This window comes from Amphiura filiformis, chromosome 19, assembly GCF_039555335.1.
Source record: "Amphiura filiformis chromosome 19, Afil_fr2py, whole genome shotgun sequence".
Classification (NCBI taxonomy): domain Eukaryota; kingdom Metazoa; phylum Echinodermata; class Ophiuroidea; order Amphilepidida; family Amphiuridae; genus Amphiura; species Amphiura filiformis.
The window spans coordinates 42,379,622-42,398,564 of NC_092646.1; the positions used below are offsets into that span (position 1 = coordinate 42,379,622).

The following is an 18,943-nucleotide window of genomic DNA, read 5'->3' on the forward strand; positions in this document are numbered from 1 at the left end:
AAAGGCTAAATGGAAAAAGTTATGTTCAATAATAAAATAGGGCGGTGCTACTTTTTTCTTTCCATGACAACACGTTATTGACTTTCAATGCTTGCAAAGAGCCAATGTTATATGCCCAAAGACCCTTACTTGGTTGTTATGGCACTTGGTTGTCAAGGCTTTGCCCTTCTTTTGCACCTTTCTTTGAAAGACTAATGCCATCAGTTTGCTTGATAGCCCAATGGTAAGAGTGGCAGTCACATGTATGTAATGTAGGTCTCTGGTTCAAATCCTGGTAAAAGTTAACTTTAAAAGGTTTTCTTTCCTTGGTTGACTTCAGGGAAATAATAAGTTGTGATCAAGGCTAGATACTGTTATATTGTTTTGTTTTGAAGTTCTATGATTATATTCATGCAATATATTACTTCTTCACACCCGAAAGTGTGGACATAATATTTTATCACATGGGTTCAAACTCGTAGTTGAACTCCTTTACTGCATCTGTAACTCACCAAGAAATCCCTCTATTATTTGTACATAACTTAGTTTGCAGGCCGTAGCGTAGATCATAACACTGAGAAAAGCTGAACTCATTCAAGTCACTAGTAATACTATGGACCACAATGGCCTCATCCCAATGGCATAGTTCAATAACCTCAATTAAACAATCACAGTGCAAAATTTGACCTTAAGTTGTAGAGTATGAGTTTTTGTACCCAAATTTTCTACGGTCATTCAATGAATGTGCAAATGCATTGGGGTTAAAGAACTGTGCCCTGATAGATGAGCATAAGAACTCATTGCCTTAGTGTGCAGGAAATAGGGATCACAATATAAGATACATATTGTCAGAACGAGGAATACAGTTGGGAATTTTGCCAACAACAAGTTTGTTACAAAGTTATAGTGAATTAGGAGTTATATAACTTAACAGATGCAAGTCTTTTATATTTTTTGCTTAATAGTCATAGTTCAAAAGTATATAATTATTGTCATTCACATTGATCCCAGTTGTTTTTGCTGGTTTAACACTTCTGTGGACCTTGAAATTGGTAATTTTTGGCTATCAAACTTTACCTACTTCTGTGCCTACATTAGTTGTTTTTTGTCCCCCTCTGCATACTTTCTTGTCTGTATTTTACTTGTTTCCCCAAATCAAGTTGGTATACCTTGCCCCTTTTCTTTCTAATTGTTCGTATATTCAAGGTATCCTCTTATATCAATTATGAATCCTTGATGTGTTTTGTGTCCTTGTCCACTGGATTCACCATTACACATGATTACCCACTTTTTCAAACTAAACAACTTTTAAGTTGTAAGTAAAATAAATTCATGCAGTGGGGAAGTCAAAGAGATTAGGGCTTGAATTTTTTGACTTGTAAAAGTGGCATGCATTTTCAATATTTACTATTAAAATTGCATACCCTGGATTGATCGAGATACAATATTTAAGTCCATGAGCAATATTTATAAAGCTTAATAAAAGTCTAAAAATTGATATTTTTACATACAAATATATACTTTGGTTTGGTAAACAATTAAAAAATAAAATAAATTTTGGATTTATAAAGCGCCTCTCTCCAGATCTTAGGGACTCAAAGCGCTGTAATTTCGCTGCAATGGTGAATCATCACAATCAGATCGCATCAACTAGGCCAGTTGCTGCCGAACGGCGCACACCTATCCGCCTTTTAGATTGTAACAGCCACCAATTATCTGTGCAGCTCCCCAAATTCCATTGGGTGAAGGAAGTTTTTGATAACCAAACAACTAATCACTGATTTTTACGATACAGGAGGAAACCGGAGATCCTGGAGAAAACCTGCGAGAGCGAGCATGGAATCGGGATAAACCAAGTGCACATGAGTCCTTGGGCCGCACCGGGGCTTGAACCCGGGACCTCGGTGGTGCAAGGCGAGGAACTACCGCTCGCCAACTCGCTTCCCCCAGTTGAATGTACATGTAACGGGCTAAGAGCAAAATATTGTACAATTGATTTGTTGGGAGTGGCCTTTCTTTTCTGCTGTTTTTCTTCATTCCATTTCTTTCTAGTTTTCTCTTCATACAGGCCAGCATAATTATATAAGCTTTTAAACTTGGTGTGAGCAATTTGCTTAGCCTGGTCCCATCAGGACCCAAGTGTGTGTTAACCTGGACTGACTAGTTAAACAAACAATTGATCTCTTATTATATCCATATACCATAATGGCGCATACAGTCTACATCTGAGACGAAAATACCTAATTTTCGTCTCAGGTCTACCTTGACATAACAGGAACTATAGGCACAAACTAAAAGTACCCTCCCGTAAAAATCTCACAAAATAAGGGCACAGACTAGACCTTTAATTCTTGTTGGGATTTTTAGAGGAGGGTGCTCTCTATTTGTACGTGAAAGTTACTCTAAAGGCAAAGGAGGCCATGTTTGCCATTAGCGAATCTTTACGGGATATCATCTTATCGTGAAAGAATGTTATCATTTACCTGACTCACAACGGAACAAATAGGAGAACTTTATCGGACCAGGAAAACTTGGGGAATTTAGGAACTTCATTACCAGGAAATGTTAGCCTTTCAACAAGGCTTTGCCTGGAGCACCATAGTGGGAGCGCCATCTATCTGCATCTTCGGTGCTCGTTGTTGCAGCTTCGCCGCTCGCCCCCCTAGGATCACGAGGTCTTTAACAAAGACTAAGGAAATGTGGTGTTTGGAGAGAAATTTAGAGTCTGAAAATAAAGAAATACATAACCAAAATTGAAATTAAGATAGCAAATTTCATACAAAAGGCAAAATAAACCAATTAGCTCATTATCATAATACCGAATATGCAAATTGGACCCAACAAAGTAGCCATGGTGTCTGACCAATCTTTGGTAGAATCAATAGATAATTCTTTTGAAGCTTCTTCTCTCTTTCAATACCAATCCTGTTGCAGATCTGCGCTGTCAATGACAAAGTGCTGACATCCCTAATTATGAGCAAAATTAATTGGTTCCAGGTGTATCACATTACTAATCAATTTAGCATATTGGTTGACATTGGATACCCATGGTTAAGACAAAATTAAAAATGCATGTTATCTTACACATTCAAAGGGGTGATGAGATTTTCATGCTTTACCGTGAAGCATACTGTTTTTGCAATGTCCGTACCTCTGTATTATTGTCTGTACTTGTGGATGCTGTATCTCGTAAATGGATTTAAGCGGATTGACTTCAGATTTCTAGGATAAGCAGTGGCGTACCGTGGCCGCTCCTACCCGGGGGGCTGAAGAAAATTCAATTTTGCCGCTCCTTCCTCAACAGCCCGAAAAGGTTGACCCAATTTTTTTTTTCCGGTGGTTTGAAAAAGTGAAGAGCAAAAGAAAAAAAAAAGGATTATAACCGCTAGCGCCCTAAAAGCAACACATTTTCATGCATAGTACAATTTTTTCAAAATTTCTTATACTTTCCAAATTTTTTCCGCCCTTTTTTCTTTACTAATTCTTTTTGCCGCCCCTTCTTCCGCCACCCCTTCGTTTTGGCCACCCCCTGCTGTTACCCCAGGGGTCTGGCGCCCCCAAAGCCCCCCCAAAATATGCGCATGATAAGTCGGCCATGGTCAGAAACACTGGCTACGTTTTTAAATCTAATTTGCATATTTGTTTTTATGATAATGAGCTAATTTGCATATTTTGCACTGAAATTTTACAGTTGGCCCAGATGCTCTATCTCTTGCATGGATAGGTGGATGATTTCAAATATTTTAGGAAAGGTAGGCCATGGTTAGAGACGCCAGTTACTCATTTTTTCACGGCAGTGAAATGATGCCACTTGCACCCATATCTCATATGCACAGTTTATCCCTTACATATCCTGTGTCTTGAATAGCTACATAGCACACCACCCTGTGGTAATAAGAGGCTAGGAAATAATTCCTAATATCTCATACCCTAGTTTGTATGCCTTTATCTAATCTTGCCCCACTGACAACTTACTATTTAACACTTAACCTGTCCAAGAGTTTGTCCAGCGTAGGAATTTTGTAGCCTTTTTTAGAAACATGTTTTCAATTGGCTTATGGCCATCACATGCTGACCATACACATAACTGATTGGTACATCAAAACTAGCAGGGGTTAAGTCAGGCCTCATTACAAAGTAAACAAATCATTCTGTATAGAAAACTGTGTAGCAGGTGATTTACTTCGGATAAAGTTCAATATAACTACATTGCACAAAACTAAGTCCATTATCTATAGTTAATTGAATGTTTATTGACTCTTGTAAATAACCCATGTGTATAAACCTGTATAATATTGACAAAGACAAATATCACTGACCCTGACAAAAGCTAGCAAGAGTTAATAAAAATTCCTTGAGCTTGGTCGTGATGTGGTGAATTTCATGGTGTTTAGATTTGATATTAATAGAGAGCTTGCGAAATGACGTTACTTTAACTTTAACTTTAACGTCTAGAGGATTATGTATGTGAATACATAATCCATCTATAATCCTCTAGACGTTAAAGTTAAAGTTAAAGTAACGTCATTTCGCAAGCTCTCTATTATCTCTTGCAAACCCGGTGACACCTCATTATAGATTTTAGACCTGTCGATAGGTTGTAAGAGGGGATATCCTTTTCCAGGCACGAATTGGGCCATATATAAAGAAAGTTTTGCTACTTTGCAACGCAATAAAAACCTAAATGCAAAATGAGATCCTGTAGGTGGCTTCCGAGGTGGCTTAAAAACTAAATGCAAAATGAGGTTTTTAAAAATATTGCTTTCAGAGTCAAGACGAGGTATCATTATTAAGCCTCATATCACTTATTTATTGTCAAATAAGTGCAGAGTAGGTTAGATATGAATATTAATGTTAGATCAAAGTAGCTCAAAGTACATGTACTATACACCTGATCCGTGAACTTGTCTTTTTTAAAGACAAATTCTTGTTTTTAATAGATTGGCACCACCTTTAAATCTAATTGTATATTTGCCTCATAGTCATGGTAGTAGCTGTGGGTAGCTTGACACACTTGTTTAAACTTATAAAACATGTTTTGTTTTGACGGAAATTCTCACCTGCTTGCTTGCAGGTCATACAAATTACAGGTTTTCACTATTAATGTTATTATGATAGACTACAACATATTGATAGGCTCCCTGCTGTATATGCAATGGGAAACATAAGTGAAGGTTTTCTCCCTTGGGATATGATTAGGGTCCTTTTAAGGACCCTAAAAGCACCCAATTAAAATCTATGATGCATGCTATGTGAAGACAATAATACGACGAGTAGGACCTGTTTTTTTCTTAGTTACCAACTATACTCTAACTCTGATCGCTCAAGAAAGATTAACCACAAAAATACATTAACCGCGCCTCCCGAAAAATGGACGGCGTGGTCACTGGACTTTCGCGATTCGTCTTTCTTGCGCCATGTCAGATAGTGATCATAGTGTGAAATGAGTATAGTCTGGTAACTTAGAAAAAAAAAGGTCCTACTTGTCGACTAGAAGACATTGACTAATCTGTGTTGGATTGCAAAAAATGCAGCACTTGTTCTGTATTTTAAAAATTATTATCAATTATTCGGACAAAAACGTGAGTGTAGTTGACTAGTTTTAAACTTTTATTTGATAATTTATATTATCATGTTTTGCCAAATGAAGCATAGCTAAATCACAATCCCTAAGTTAGCACTAATATGCAATAAAAGTCATGATTTTAATATTTGTGCAATTTTTCATGTTTACTTACAATTGCATTGACAAAATTCAAAGACTTGGCATTCAAAATCTTGAGCGTAGGCTACAAGTTTGTTCATGATCTTAATATTTTATGTTAATTTTGATAATTGGTTATAAAATAAATTTGAAAATGTGTTTTCCAAAATTTAGAATGCATAACCTAAATTTAGTCTTAGTAGAAGCCTTTGGGCTTGATTGTCACACCATACGATTATAACCCTAAAAACATACTTTTTTGGCCTTTTTTTTTTTTTGGCCACAGTTTTTATATTTTGATCTCACTGAATGCCCCTGCCTGTAAACGTGCTAGCCATATTGAAGTGCCCCCACCCAAATAAATTAATATTATGTGGTTTGACACCAACTATTTCTCTTGGACTTTTTAGTGCCCCCACCTGATTGATATTAACCTGAATAATAACATTTGTGTTTTTTTGTTTTGCAGATATGGAAACACAGTGAAGGGTGATACCCAATCAGCACTCAAGTGAGTATAAGTTTTGATCATTAATACCATAAGAATTACATATAGGAGAGTGAGACCTCCATCGGGGGTGGGGGGGGGGGCACTCGACTTTGGAAGTGACGGGGATGTGCGGATGGCAGTTCAAAACTAGGGGTCTTTTGGTGAGAGCCAAGACACTGAAAAAGGTTTTTTTTTCAGTGAGAAGGCCCGAAAAAGGGGGTCTTTCCGTGAGACTGGGAAAAAAATCTTGCCAAAAAAGAGGTCATTCAATGAGACTGGGGAAAATTTTGGGTCAAAATATAAAAGTTGATACAGAATTTTCAAAATTTTCAGGATACAGAATTTTCAAAATTTTCATGTGACTCCCATTGCGCCTCAACACACTTTCTGCAAGTACACCCTCTCAGTTTGCTCCACCTACCTCTCCTCTCTTCCCTATAGACGAATCCAATTTCGTGCATTCCTGCACCTCAATGGCAGCCATAGCTGGTCCCCCCTTAGGTCTATCCCACCTAAATTGTGAAATGATGTGGCCTTGGCGGGGATATTAAACTGCATCCAACTCAACGTCTACACTGCAAAATGCTACAGCTTGGTACCGCCTCTTCAGCAGGTGTGGCGGGCAACAAATAGTACATTTTTGACCAAACCACTCAAGTGAGGAGTGTCCCCCTTTGGAAGTGTGATGCATACAGTTGTGACCAAATTTGTCAACTTAGAATTAATCTGATTTCATCAAGGTAACATGTTAACAAATAAGAAACAAATGTAAGATAAGGCCAAAAAAAAACCATGTTTGTTTCCTGTAGCAAGTCCAAAAGTCAAATTTCTCCGACACAAAAAAAAAAATCATATTTCTTCATATTCAAGAATATTTATATTGTTTATTTGTTGTGTAATGTGTAATTGTTTACTCCAGTAGTGTTTTATATTATTTTTTTGCGATTTTTTCCGTTTTGTTTTTGTTTTTTTTGGTAAGTGAAAAAGAAAATTCAAATGCTTTATAAGCTGTCAAAAAGCGAAATGCGTAAAAGCTACAGGAAACAAACTTGATTTTTTTTTGCCTAAAATGTAACAAAATGTGTTATTATTTTCCCTTCTGATTACAGGACTTTGTTTGGACCAGGAGAACTTCCATTACTAGAACAGGATCAAAGTACGCAACAAGAAGCGCCCTCTAGAGGAAGTAACGGCGAAGCTGCTACTCCTCCATCAAGAAGCAGTAACCCTCTTGCAATACTGAAGCAGAAAGTATTAGAGTTTGTTCAAAGGTATAGTAGTAGTATTAGCTTTATCTAAACACTACAAAAAAAGTAAGTTCCCTTTACATTTGATCCTATTTTGACCAAAAATACTTACCATATTTCCTCATCAGTTAAACTCCCCCAGGGGTGTTGCATTTTTCAAAATGGGGCGTTTATTAGAGGTCATTTTTAGGAATTCACATTAACAGTCCCAGCAGAAACAGATTGTTTGGTTTGAAGGTGAATGCGCGGTGATGTGATTTCTGTCAACCACCTATTGAGGTGGTTAATACTGGTGAATATGCGGTAACATTCGCAGTAGAAACATTTCGGGTGACAATTTTGCGGGTGACATCAGAAGTTAGCCTACTACAATACTGTTGGCATTCAAAATCTGACCTTGAAGGTCACAAAAACTAATTTCTGGATTTCCGCCCTCCCCACTAAATATGTGGGTAGTGAATTGTCACCCATCAGCATGGGTAGTAGAAACAACCCAATGGAGGTGAGAGGATTAAAATGCGGGTGAAGGTGAAAGTGAGGTTCGAAAGTGTAGCAATGCAAGGTGCTCAGTATAAACACGCTGAAAAATCCATGTGACCTATTTATGTCAGACATGCAATAAATTGTCAGAAAGTGTTAACATGCGATTATTTTTTGTTGTTTGTTACAGAGTGAGAGCTCTACAGAAGCATCATCTATGTCTACATAAGTATAGCTGTACATATTACATTATTATAGATGTAAGTATAGAGTCCCTGCATGTTTTTATCGATTGGCTCCAAACAAAGGATTTGAACCGGTGTCCTTCACCGTAATCATGGCGCAGTGCAGTCCATTCAATCAAATGTTGTCAGCAACCTATTTAATCGTAGTGCATTTGTTATGTGTGTGAGACAAACTGTCATGGTAGATTGCAATCATGAATACATTTGAGTAGTCCGCCATATTTTACGGTATGATACGTCATATGCACAACCTCTATTAGGCCAAGAAATATTAAAAAATGGAAAATTATGACAAATTTTCATTACATATCCTTATTACATCATTTGGTCCTGGTTCATCCATTTGCTGGGTATGAGCTAGACAAAAATTTCACTCTCATTAGGCAAATGAACCATGGGGGGTACTTTGTGGCATGCATGTACAGATATAGCTATGTATATGTGCAAAGAAGTTGCAGTTAGTTTAGAAAAGAGTAGGGCTTACCCCCGGGAGGCTGTATACCCTTAACATGTTCCATTCAATCCTGGTCCTAATTGTATATTCCAGATCATGTAAATACAGAAATTAAATGCCATCTAAAGAGTAGGACTGTGGTTCTTCTGGAAAAATGTGCAATACATTTATAGTCCAACTTATTTTATTTGTCCATGATGGGACCAAGCATTGACCTGGATAAGTAAAAAAATCTGGATAAGTGAATTATAATGTAATTCTGCATTGAATGGAAAAACAGTGGCATGATCGACTAGATCGAATGTCTAAATTGGATGTTCAAAATGTTAGAATTGGGAAAACAAGAAATCACTTTGTATGGGGTGATTACACTGAAGAGATGTTACTTACATATAACACAGTGCTGTATACAACAAAGAAATGTTCTTCTAAATATTCTTCAGAATGTGAAAATAAAGTGGCATGGCTTTGAAAACCTGTTTTCCATTGAAGATCATTGGACTAGATAACAGAGTGGTCAATGTAAAAGAGGAGTCCAGGGGTCCATTTCACTAAACTTGTAACCCTTCGTAACTCAAGTAACCGTTGAGTTACGAATACCCAACACTAGACGTAACTTCACGAAGGGTCCCTGTAGTAGATCCCTATTACTTACAAAGGGTACCGTTTGGTTTAGTGAAATGGAACTTATGACTGGTCATAAGTTACGAACAATTGAGACTTACGAAGCTCAAAATTAACCCTTTGTAACTCAAGTAACCGTTCATAAAGTTACAAATACCCAATACTAGACGTAACTTTACGAAGAGTCCCTGTAGTAAATCCCTATTACTTATGAAGGGCAACATTCGTAAGTAAGTTTAGTGAAATGGAACTTACGATTCGTCATAATTTCGAGACGTAACGAAGCTTCATAAAGTTAAATGAAATGGACCCCAGATAAGAGAGGTTAGACTGTAGCCGCTCATAAACTACACTACAAGATTCCTGGCGACGGAGTACCTCTGCTGCAATGTTACTTCGCGGCTACTACCGCTGCTACTACCGAGTACCCAAGCCCTTTGTGGCCGACGTTGGTACTACACCAAAGTACCAGCGTCGGCCAACATACTGTAGATACCCCCGTAGCAAAGTACTTACATGGATACTCCACCATGCGTCACCTAAGAGTCAACTGCTATGTACCGAGTAGGTGACTTATAGGCACACCATAGTTGGGGGTACTTCGATGGCCCTTCAGCGGAAGTACCTGCACAGTAACCGCATCCATGGTGTACCCATGTGTCAGCAGTGAAGTAGCAGTGAAGGTACTCACCCGCGAGGTACTCCGTCGCCAAAGTCCTTTGATCGTAAAGTTCATTGACTTCAAGGCGTGCGCGCCCGTGGTACAACTACGCGGCCGACTACGCGTTCAACTACGCGTTCAACAAGGCTTGCACACGAACGCGTTGAAGTGGAATTATTAATTTGTTATGATCTGGATGCAATTGCTTGTTTCACAATGCAGTTTTTCCGTACTCCGGTGTTTGTTTTTCTTTTGTTTTCCGTTTTGTTCCATTATGAGAATGGCGTTGAAGTGTAATTATTAATTTGTTATGATCTGGATGCAATTGCTTGTTGCACAATGCAGTTTTTCCGCATGCCGGCGACAATGTTATAATTCCGTTGTTTTCCTTTTGTTTTCCGTTTTTTTTTTTTCTTGTGCTTTAATTTTTGTATAGGCCTAATTGTTTGATTGTTTACTTTGTTGGTTAGTTGTTTGCTTGGCTGGTTGCTGAGCTTGGTTGTTTTCATTGTAATTTTTATCTTATTTAATTAATTATTTAGTAAGTTTATTATTTTTCAGAAATGTTTAGAAAATATTGCATCACTATGCATTTTATTCCGGGGATTTTATTGATGTTTTTTATTTATTTACTGATTTATTTACTTACCTATTTATTTATTTAGATGTTTATTTATTTATAAATTTACTTAGTTCTTTACTTCCCTATTTACTTATTTAGTTGTTTATATACTTATTTGTTTACTTACTCTTTTAGTTATTTAGTTACTTTCTTATTTACTTGGTTATGTTCTTATTTATTTACTTACTCACTTAGTTATTTGCTAATTTATTACTTACTCACTTGGTTATTTGCTAATTTATTCACTTATTTATTTACATATCTCCGTAATTATTTATTTACTTATTTGGGTAATTATTTATTTAATTACTTATTTATTTACTTAGTTGTTTACCTATTTATTTATTTACTTAATCCTTTAGTTAATTATTTACTTACTTATTTGCTTATTTATTTACTCAGTTGCTTATTAATTTGTTTATTTACCTTTTTATTCACCCATTTAATTAATAGGCCTACTTATCTTATCCCCTTATGCCCAAAGAACAAAATAAGAAACTTAAATCAAGAACATATTAATCAATATAAATCAATATGGAAACAGAAACAAATAAGAAATAGCAACCCGCTTTCCTCATTTTCTTGCCAGAGTACCGACGTCGGTACTCAGCTGCGGAGTACCTGGCAGGTGAGTACCAGTGTCGGTACTCGAGTACCTTCAAAGTACCTCGCCACGAGGTATTCGCGAGTTGTAGCCGGCTTGCTGGGCCACAAGGGTCTGGTGGCCGATGTAGGTACTCGAGAGTAGCAGCGCTGCTACTCTCATGAGAATCCTGTAGTGTAAGCAAGTTATCACAAACAAAATATAGTCATTAATTTCTTTGTCAATTTGCAGGGTCTAGTGAGAAAATTTTTAGCAGGTTTTCTAATTCAAGCAGTGATCAATGTGGTGAAAGGTCTCAAACGGATAGTCAAGCAACCAAGCTTCATCTTGAAGGCACTCAATCACAAAGACAACTGGAACCTAGGCTTCCATCTCAGCTTATATGTAGGCGTTTTCAGAGTAAGTGCAACAAAAATTCCTTTTAAAAGGAAAGGGGAGGCTCATTGAATATGTCATCTGATCTGCAAAATTGAGATATCGTCAACATATAGCGCTCCTGGAGCCCAACCCTAACCTTTAAATCCTAGAGGTCGCAGGTCTGGCACATCCATCTCAAATGTGTGCCAACTCCCAAAGTAATTGACCTTATGTGAGTACAGCGACCTGATCCTCTTATGATAAATGGTCTTTGATGAAGGGTCCTTCCACTTTCAAATTCTCAGCAGCACACCCCTACCCAAATCAAACTGGCATACCCCGGGTATAAAGGCAAGAAATTTTTAGGGGAGGGAGTTAATTTTTTTTATTCTTATTTGTTTCTCATGTACTCTTATAAAGCAACTTCTGGAGGGAGGAAAGGGTCAAATTGTGATGAAACCTGATATTTTGGTTTGTTCCCTAAATTTAACTTTTAAACTATTTAGTTGATGAGTATTCCAGGTTTTGAGCTAAAGGTGCTAGATAGTGTTTTCACTTAACATTTTAAATGAGATCATGGGTCTGACACATTGTCTTCAAATGTTTGCCAACTCTCAAAGACCTTATGTAAGTACAATGACCTGATCCTCAAATGGTTAAGGATCACTGATGAAGGGCCTCTCCAGTTGTGTTTATTTCAAGGGCCCAGAGTACCTCAATGTTTTAAGTCAGTAAGACTGAATTTTTTTTACATCTGATTCATAAAGTACTGGCATGGTTTAGTTTATATGGTAAAAATATGGAAAGATATCTTGCTTATAAACAATAATATGAATCAAATTCTGGACTCACCAATGATTTTTAGTAATGCTGTGACCCGTTCACCGGGTCTTCATCAGACTGCGCTGAGACTTGACTAATGGTTTGGTCATGGCATACCTTATTTATGTCCAATAGTGATTGATTGATTGATTGTGATTTTATTTTGCAGGGTCTCATGTGCCTATTACGGTGGTTGAGGAATAAAGACAGCCCCATACATGCCTTAGTAGCTGGTAAGAACGATAACATTACACAAACAGTGCGTTCGCAATGCAAGTAGATTTATACGGTAAATTGGTGCAAATGTATTTGTTTTTTTCCGGAATGAAAGTAGCCGGAAACTCCTAACGATCACTTAAGGGGGCACAGTGGTCTAGTGGTGTGGGCTCTATCTCATAATCGGAGGGTTGCGGATTCGAGCCAGTCCTGTTGTGTCCTTATAAGGCTCTTAACCTATATTGCCCCTCTCCACCCAGGTGTATATTGGGTACCGGCTTATGCTGGGAAGGTAAACAGACTGGTTGTGTTGGAGTTAGGCAACTACACCCCATGTGTGGGAGATTAAGGGCATGGCTTCCATGGAGGGGGTGTATGGATGTCACCTAGAATAGCCATATTTTCTCCAAAACAATGCATAAATTATCACCGCATTTATTAGGGTGTATCTAATCATAAATCTTAAATTTGATTCCATTATACAGGATTTGTGTCTGGTCTTTCCAGTGCCTTCTACAAGAGCAGTACTATAGCACTCTACTTTGCTTCCAAGATTACAGAGGTAGGTTTACTATATAGGAACAATTGCATTATGAGTGAACACAACTGCTAACAGCTATACGTGATCCGACCATGATCATATTTTAAAATACAAAACCAAACCAGATCAAAACAATCAAACAACATTATTGGAAATATCAGCCAATCACTTCCACAGGCCTGTATGCACACATTCGCCAAGCAGTGTATGCGGACGTTCGTCAGTGACGTAGCGTCAACTGCTGATTGCACAGTGCGTACACCCGTCAAACGCATGCTTTAACCACCGCGTAAGCATTGCAAAAGCCTTCTGGTGCATTGCCAGAAAAGCATGAGAAACAAAAATGCACATTTTGCGCATGCGTTTGCAGGGAGAACCTTGTTTTGGTAGCAAAATGGCGGATCCATGCAAAGGGCGAATAGGGGCACGGGGAGCATGTGCCCCCCATCAATTTGAAAACGTACAAAATACCACAGGAAAAATGCCTAAAAATGGCTCATGCACCCCCCCCAATCTGGCCTGGTGCCCCCAATCATGATTAGTTACCCCCAATAGGATGACTCGCGTTACGTCACTGATGCTACTGAAATTCTTACTATAATTATAATCTGCTGTCATGATGTGTTCACTTGGTTTGAGTATAATTACATTCTATATTTGGTTGCCTTTTGTTGAGACACTTGAAAACGCTTCTATTTGTTAACTCAATCAATTTTATTGTTTTATTATTTGATATTTGAAGTAGTTATGAAATAAAATTGTTATTAACGTGTAATTTACAGAATGGACAAAATGCTAAAAACATGCCTAAGATTATATGTCTATAACCTTGGACACCAAAAATGTCCAAGATTTTCATGTTAGACTTAAATTGACCAATCCAGGTTCAGGGCAATCATTTCAGTGCATTGATGATTCTACTGATAAATTTGTTTTTATTATACAATATTAAATTGGCGACAAGTACTCAAAAAACTCTATGCACTTTTGTAATGGGCTATTCCAGTTGAAATCCATACACCCCATATGGAAGACATGGTCTTAATCTTCCACACAGGGGGTGTAGATTTCAAATGGGGTTACCTGAATGGGAGACTCCATTTGAAATATACTCCTCCTGTGTGGGAGATTAAGGTCATTTCTTCCGTAGGGGGTACAACCCCAAATGATACATTGTACACCATACCCCCTACAATGGACTGGAATAACCCAATGGAGGGGGATTTCATGTTGGGGGCAGCAGAGTGGTGCCTATGTCTAATGTTCTGATGTGGATTCCATAGATGTAATTATGCACTTTTTGTAATAGAGGGGGATTTTGTATTGAGGGCAGCAGAGGGACATAGACAGTATCCAATTGGGTGATATAGACACTTTTTATAAGCTGCAAGTTCATTTTAGGAGACCCCAAGGGTCTAATAGCTGAGGGGCTCACTCCAGTGGTTATGCCACAATGATTCAAACACAAGATATGACACATTGCTGTTAATTTTGAGATATGGTAAAAGGAAAAATCATCCAATTCCTTTTGCGTTTCACTGTTTTTAACAAAATGATCAAAATGATTTTTAAAAACGCAGGCTCACAAGGACTAGAAAATTTGACCATATTTCATCCGTCTTACAACGTCTGCATTGGTTACCAATTACCGCATTCATTTCAAACTCCTTCTTCTCACCTGGAAAGCGCTCCATGACATGACACCTTCTTATATCAGTGAACTTATCAATTTATATATTCCATCACATGACCTTAGATCATCTTTCTGTCCCTCGGACTTCTGCTTCATTTAGCGACCAGGCCTTCTATGCTTGTGCACCTACACTTTGGAACTTGCTTCTTTTGAACCTCCATTTTTGTGATTCACTTGATGTTTTCAAAAAGACTTTAGAAACTCATCTGTTTAAGACTGCTTATGACAATTGACTTCTACAAATATATGTGACTGTTTTATAATTGTGTGTTTATATTTAATTGTTTTAATGTTTGCGTCTCGGAATAGGTTGTCTAGATAGATGGCGCATTATAAATGCATTATATGAGGAACAATTGCTTCAACTTTAATGTATTTCCATCAAATTTGCTCAATAAATGGGTCATTTTGTGAGCTTTCATTACAAAGAAATAAAATGATGTATTGATATTTTATATGACGATTAATAATTATATTCTCAATTGATTCTTTTCTTTCAGAATGTATTTTTCAAGGGCCAAGAGTTGGGTTATATACCACACATTCCATTTGGTGACTGCATTCTCTATACCTTATCTACAGCCACTGTGTTACATGCGGTAAGTTGCTACATTAAGGTGGTGTTAAAGGCAAGGTTTAGGGAAATCATGAGTTCCAACATTTTTGCAAATATCTCCAAAACCTTTCATGATACAAACTCACTATGTAGGGATATGTTGGCCATGTTATGAAGGTAATAAAACCGTTGCCATGGTAACCAAGCAGTCGCTATTGGCTTCTGATCAATCACATTGAAAGTTGTGTTTTTCCTGTTTTTTTCGCAAATCACTTCATTTGTCCCAATAAAAGTATACTCACATGTTGAGTCATGTTGCTGCCCACCTCCACTGATTTTCCCGTAAAAAAAAAAATCCCAGTGGAATTCGGGAGGTCAAAGTGAAATTTTTGTTTTTTGGCCACAGATTCCATATTACTTACACACTTTTTACGGGAAAATCAGCAGAGGTCATTTGTGATGTTCTTGAACGATTTGACACCATCTTTTTATTTATTTGGACATGTGCAATTTCAACCGTATGAGGGCAGTATCCAGGTCTGAAATTGCCTGGAGAGCAATAATCAGAGGAGGTAGGGTGCTGAAAACACTGCCGAAAATTTTTAAAAATTATTATCTTCTTCTGTGCCAAAGATGAAAACGATCCATAGATCTTTAATTTGCATTTAAAACCACCTTAAAGAGCTTATATCCAAAGAGTACATTTTACTGACTCAAAATTGGCCTGTGTGTAAAGCTATGGTAAATCAGCCATTTAGGCTTGTAACTCAAGGAGGGCAAACTGTATACCTCCGGCATCTATCGACTAAAGCCCAATTTCATTTTATGTATTTCATTTTGAATTTCAGGCTGTCTTTGAGCCCCAAAACATCAGACCAGCGTATTGGAACTTTCTACTAGGCCTTACAGGTCACAAGTAAGTATATATACATGGGCTAAATTAGTGCTGCTATTGATAAATATTTTTTACAGTTTTGTCATTGACAGATTTCTCTGATCCTCTTCTAAATTATCAAAAGATCAGTTAGGCTATATGTATCTGATAAAAACTACCCTCTCCATACAGTTCCACCACTTTTTCTGGGTCTCGGTCAGTGGGTCAGAATAACTTATCAATTCTTTCCAGTTATAAACCAATTTAGATATATGCAGAACTTATCACTTATTGTTTTAAACCAGATTAGAAACACAAAGAAACTGTTTAAAAACTTTTTTGACATAATTCAGAAGGGAAAAATTTCAAAATAGAAAATCCCTTCTCCAAATTAGGGTTAGTTGTCTCTTTTTAATTGGTTTTCAAAATCAAGGCCGGTCAAGGACAAGCAAAGAAGTTTTTGAAGGTCTGATTTATTGCTTTTATGAAATTGAGTTTTGTTGCCAGCGGACTTATTTTTATGTATTGGTTGTTGACAAGTAAAATAGGGAACTATTAATAGCAGCACTATGGTTTTTTATTTTCCTCTTTGCATGGTAAGTCCATTTGGCTTCCTCAAGGCAATGATGTCAGCACTTTGCTTCATGTGTACAGATGTACCACCTTTGTTTGTGCTTGTAAACACATCAGTTCTTTGAGTCAGTGCACACAATTACATTCTGCACCAACTTGAGCATGCCCTGATGTACTGCCTCGATGAAGCCAACTGGACTGCATCATCTCATTTTTGAGATAAAAATGATCATATCATACTTTAGGGTCATGTGTGGTCTAGGGGTAGAGCATGGGAATCACAATCATTAGATGGTGGGTTCAAGCCCTGGTGCAGACATGCATGTTGTATCCTTGAGCAAGACACTTACCCTTGATTGCACCTCTCCACCAAGGTGTATCATGGGTATCTGCTTATGCTAGGAAGGTAAACAGACTTGTTGTGTTGAGGACTAGTGACCCAGATACATCAACATGACAGAAGTTTGGCCAAAATTGCGGTGAAAGGGAGATGGGCACTCCATCCAGGATGCGCTGAAAAGTGTGGCCACCTGTTTGCCTTACGCTTTATTTTGAAAGATTTATATAAGCTTTCACAGATAGGAAAGAGAGTGCCAAGAGAGCACCATTTTGAATGGTTAGTGCAAAAGACCCATCTGCAATAGCTGCCAGATGCTTGTATGTGTGTACATTACAATATAGAATATACATCAAGAATGCAAACATTGTCAAATGTCTATAAGGCAGCTGTTGCCTTCTTGTACTAGCCCTCAATTCACCCCTTTATTGTGGATTGTCCATATTGAACAAGGTCATACCCAAAACATGGCTGTATGCCTTTAATTACCTTAAGAAAAGCCTAAAATTAGGGTCGGTATTCATTTGTACAGTAAAACCAAAAAACACTTTTTTCCCGATTGGGGTTGGTCGGTGGAGGACAAGCAAACAATAATTTTTTTTGGCCTTACCAATGAACTTCTAACTTGGGTAGGGTGATAGAGTACGATCAGTTCTTCAATTGCATATTACCATACTGACTCGAGTATAGTCCCACCCCGTTTTTAGGTGAACATTTGTCAAAATTGAGGGGTGGGACTATATTCGAATTAAAAAAAAAAAAAATTATTTTTTCAGTTTTGTAATGTCCCTGGACCTACAGCTATATGCTAGGATCATTCATGGTTGACTTACTAAATTTTTTTTTTTTAAATTGCATGATTGTTTGTGTTATTAATATGAAAAGTGATAATTTGTATTCATGTCATACTCTATTAATCATGATATCAAAATGCATTGAATTTGTATACATTTTGATATCATTAATCTATAATAAATTACTGAGTTTGGCGAATTGGTAAGGCTAAAAACTTCTACGTTTTACATTGTTTCGAAAACGGATTTTTTGCGTATGTAGAGTAAGGTTGTCCGCACCCCAATAAAACGCGTCCAATTTTGTTTTTGTTTACGTTAATGGTGTCAAATAATGTTAATTAGTTTAAAATGCCCTAGCAATGCACTAGCAAGCAACCTGCGATCTAAGCGCTGAGTAAACACTGAGTAAACAGTCACAATACACTGCAATACAGTCATGCTGTTTAACATGAAACCCGCAAATCCTATGTCTGATCTGATCAATGCTGACATTGGGTCACTCATACCATTACACAGGAGAATCTGACTTGAGTAATTAACATGCATTGTTTATTCAACTAATTTGTCAACATTATCATGTCAGTGTTCAAACTAGAACCTATTGTCAACAGTTAAATGTTTGTTTATTGAATTAGGTCAAAGTCTCCAAATCACCCAAATTAAACAGGGTTGCCAAACTGTGATTTAGTAGCCCAAATGTGTGACTTTTGAAGATCCCCAACTTTTGACAATTTCCTGTCCCATAGAGACAGATGGTTAAATGGGTGACTTTTTAGCAACATAACTCACAGGTTAGCAGCATAATCAGTGTCTGTGCAAACTACTTGAAAGTATTGTTCTACAAAATTGTACATTTATTTTGATTATTCCGAGACTGCACCTCAAATTGCCCTGCAACAAGTGAAATTACACCTTAACTTTCAAAATGGGGTGTAAAAATTTAACTCAAACACTGCAATTGAACCTGCCCATTACACCTGACCAGTAGGCCTACATTAAAAAGAATATAAAATATAAGTACTGCAAAAGGCAGTAACCAATAAACACAGTGACCGCGAAATACGGGTGAC

The 18,943-nt window shown here is 37.4% G+C and overlaps 1 protein-coding gene across 2 annotated transcripts in view; it reads left to right on the forward strand.

Annotated features, from left to right (window-relative positions):
* The window catches only part of LOC140141329 (transmembrane protein 135-like), a 361,936-nt gene that overhangs the window by 339,919 nt on the left and 3,074 nt on the right, over positions 1 to 18,943 (forward strand). For both annotated transcript variants that reach the window (XM_072163166.1, XM_072163167.1), the window contains exons 7-14: positions 6,153 to 6,194; positions 7,283 to 7,444; positions 8,091 to 8,160; positions 11,342 to 11,509; positions 12,459 to 12,522; positions 12,991 to 13,067; positions 15,240 to 15,338; positions 16,144 to 16,211. In XM_072163166.1, the coding sequence (XP_072019267.1) occupies positions 6,153 to 6,194; positions 7,283 to 7,444; positions 8,091 to 8,160; positions 11,342 to 11,509; positions 12,459 to 12,522; positions 12,991 to 13,067; positions 15,240 to 15,338; positions 16,144 to 16,211 (750 nt within the window). The remainder of the gene's footprint in view (positions 1 to 6,152; positions 6,195 to 7,282; positions 7,445 to 8,090; positions 8,161 to 11,341; positions 11,510 to 12,458; positions 12,523 to 12,990; positions 13,068 to 15,239; positions 15,339 to 16,143; positions 16,212 to 18,943) is intronic.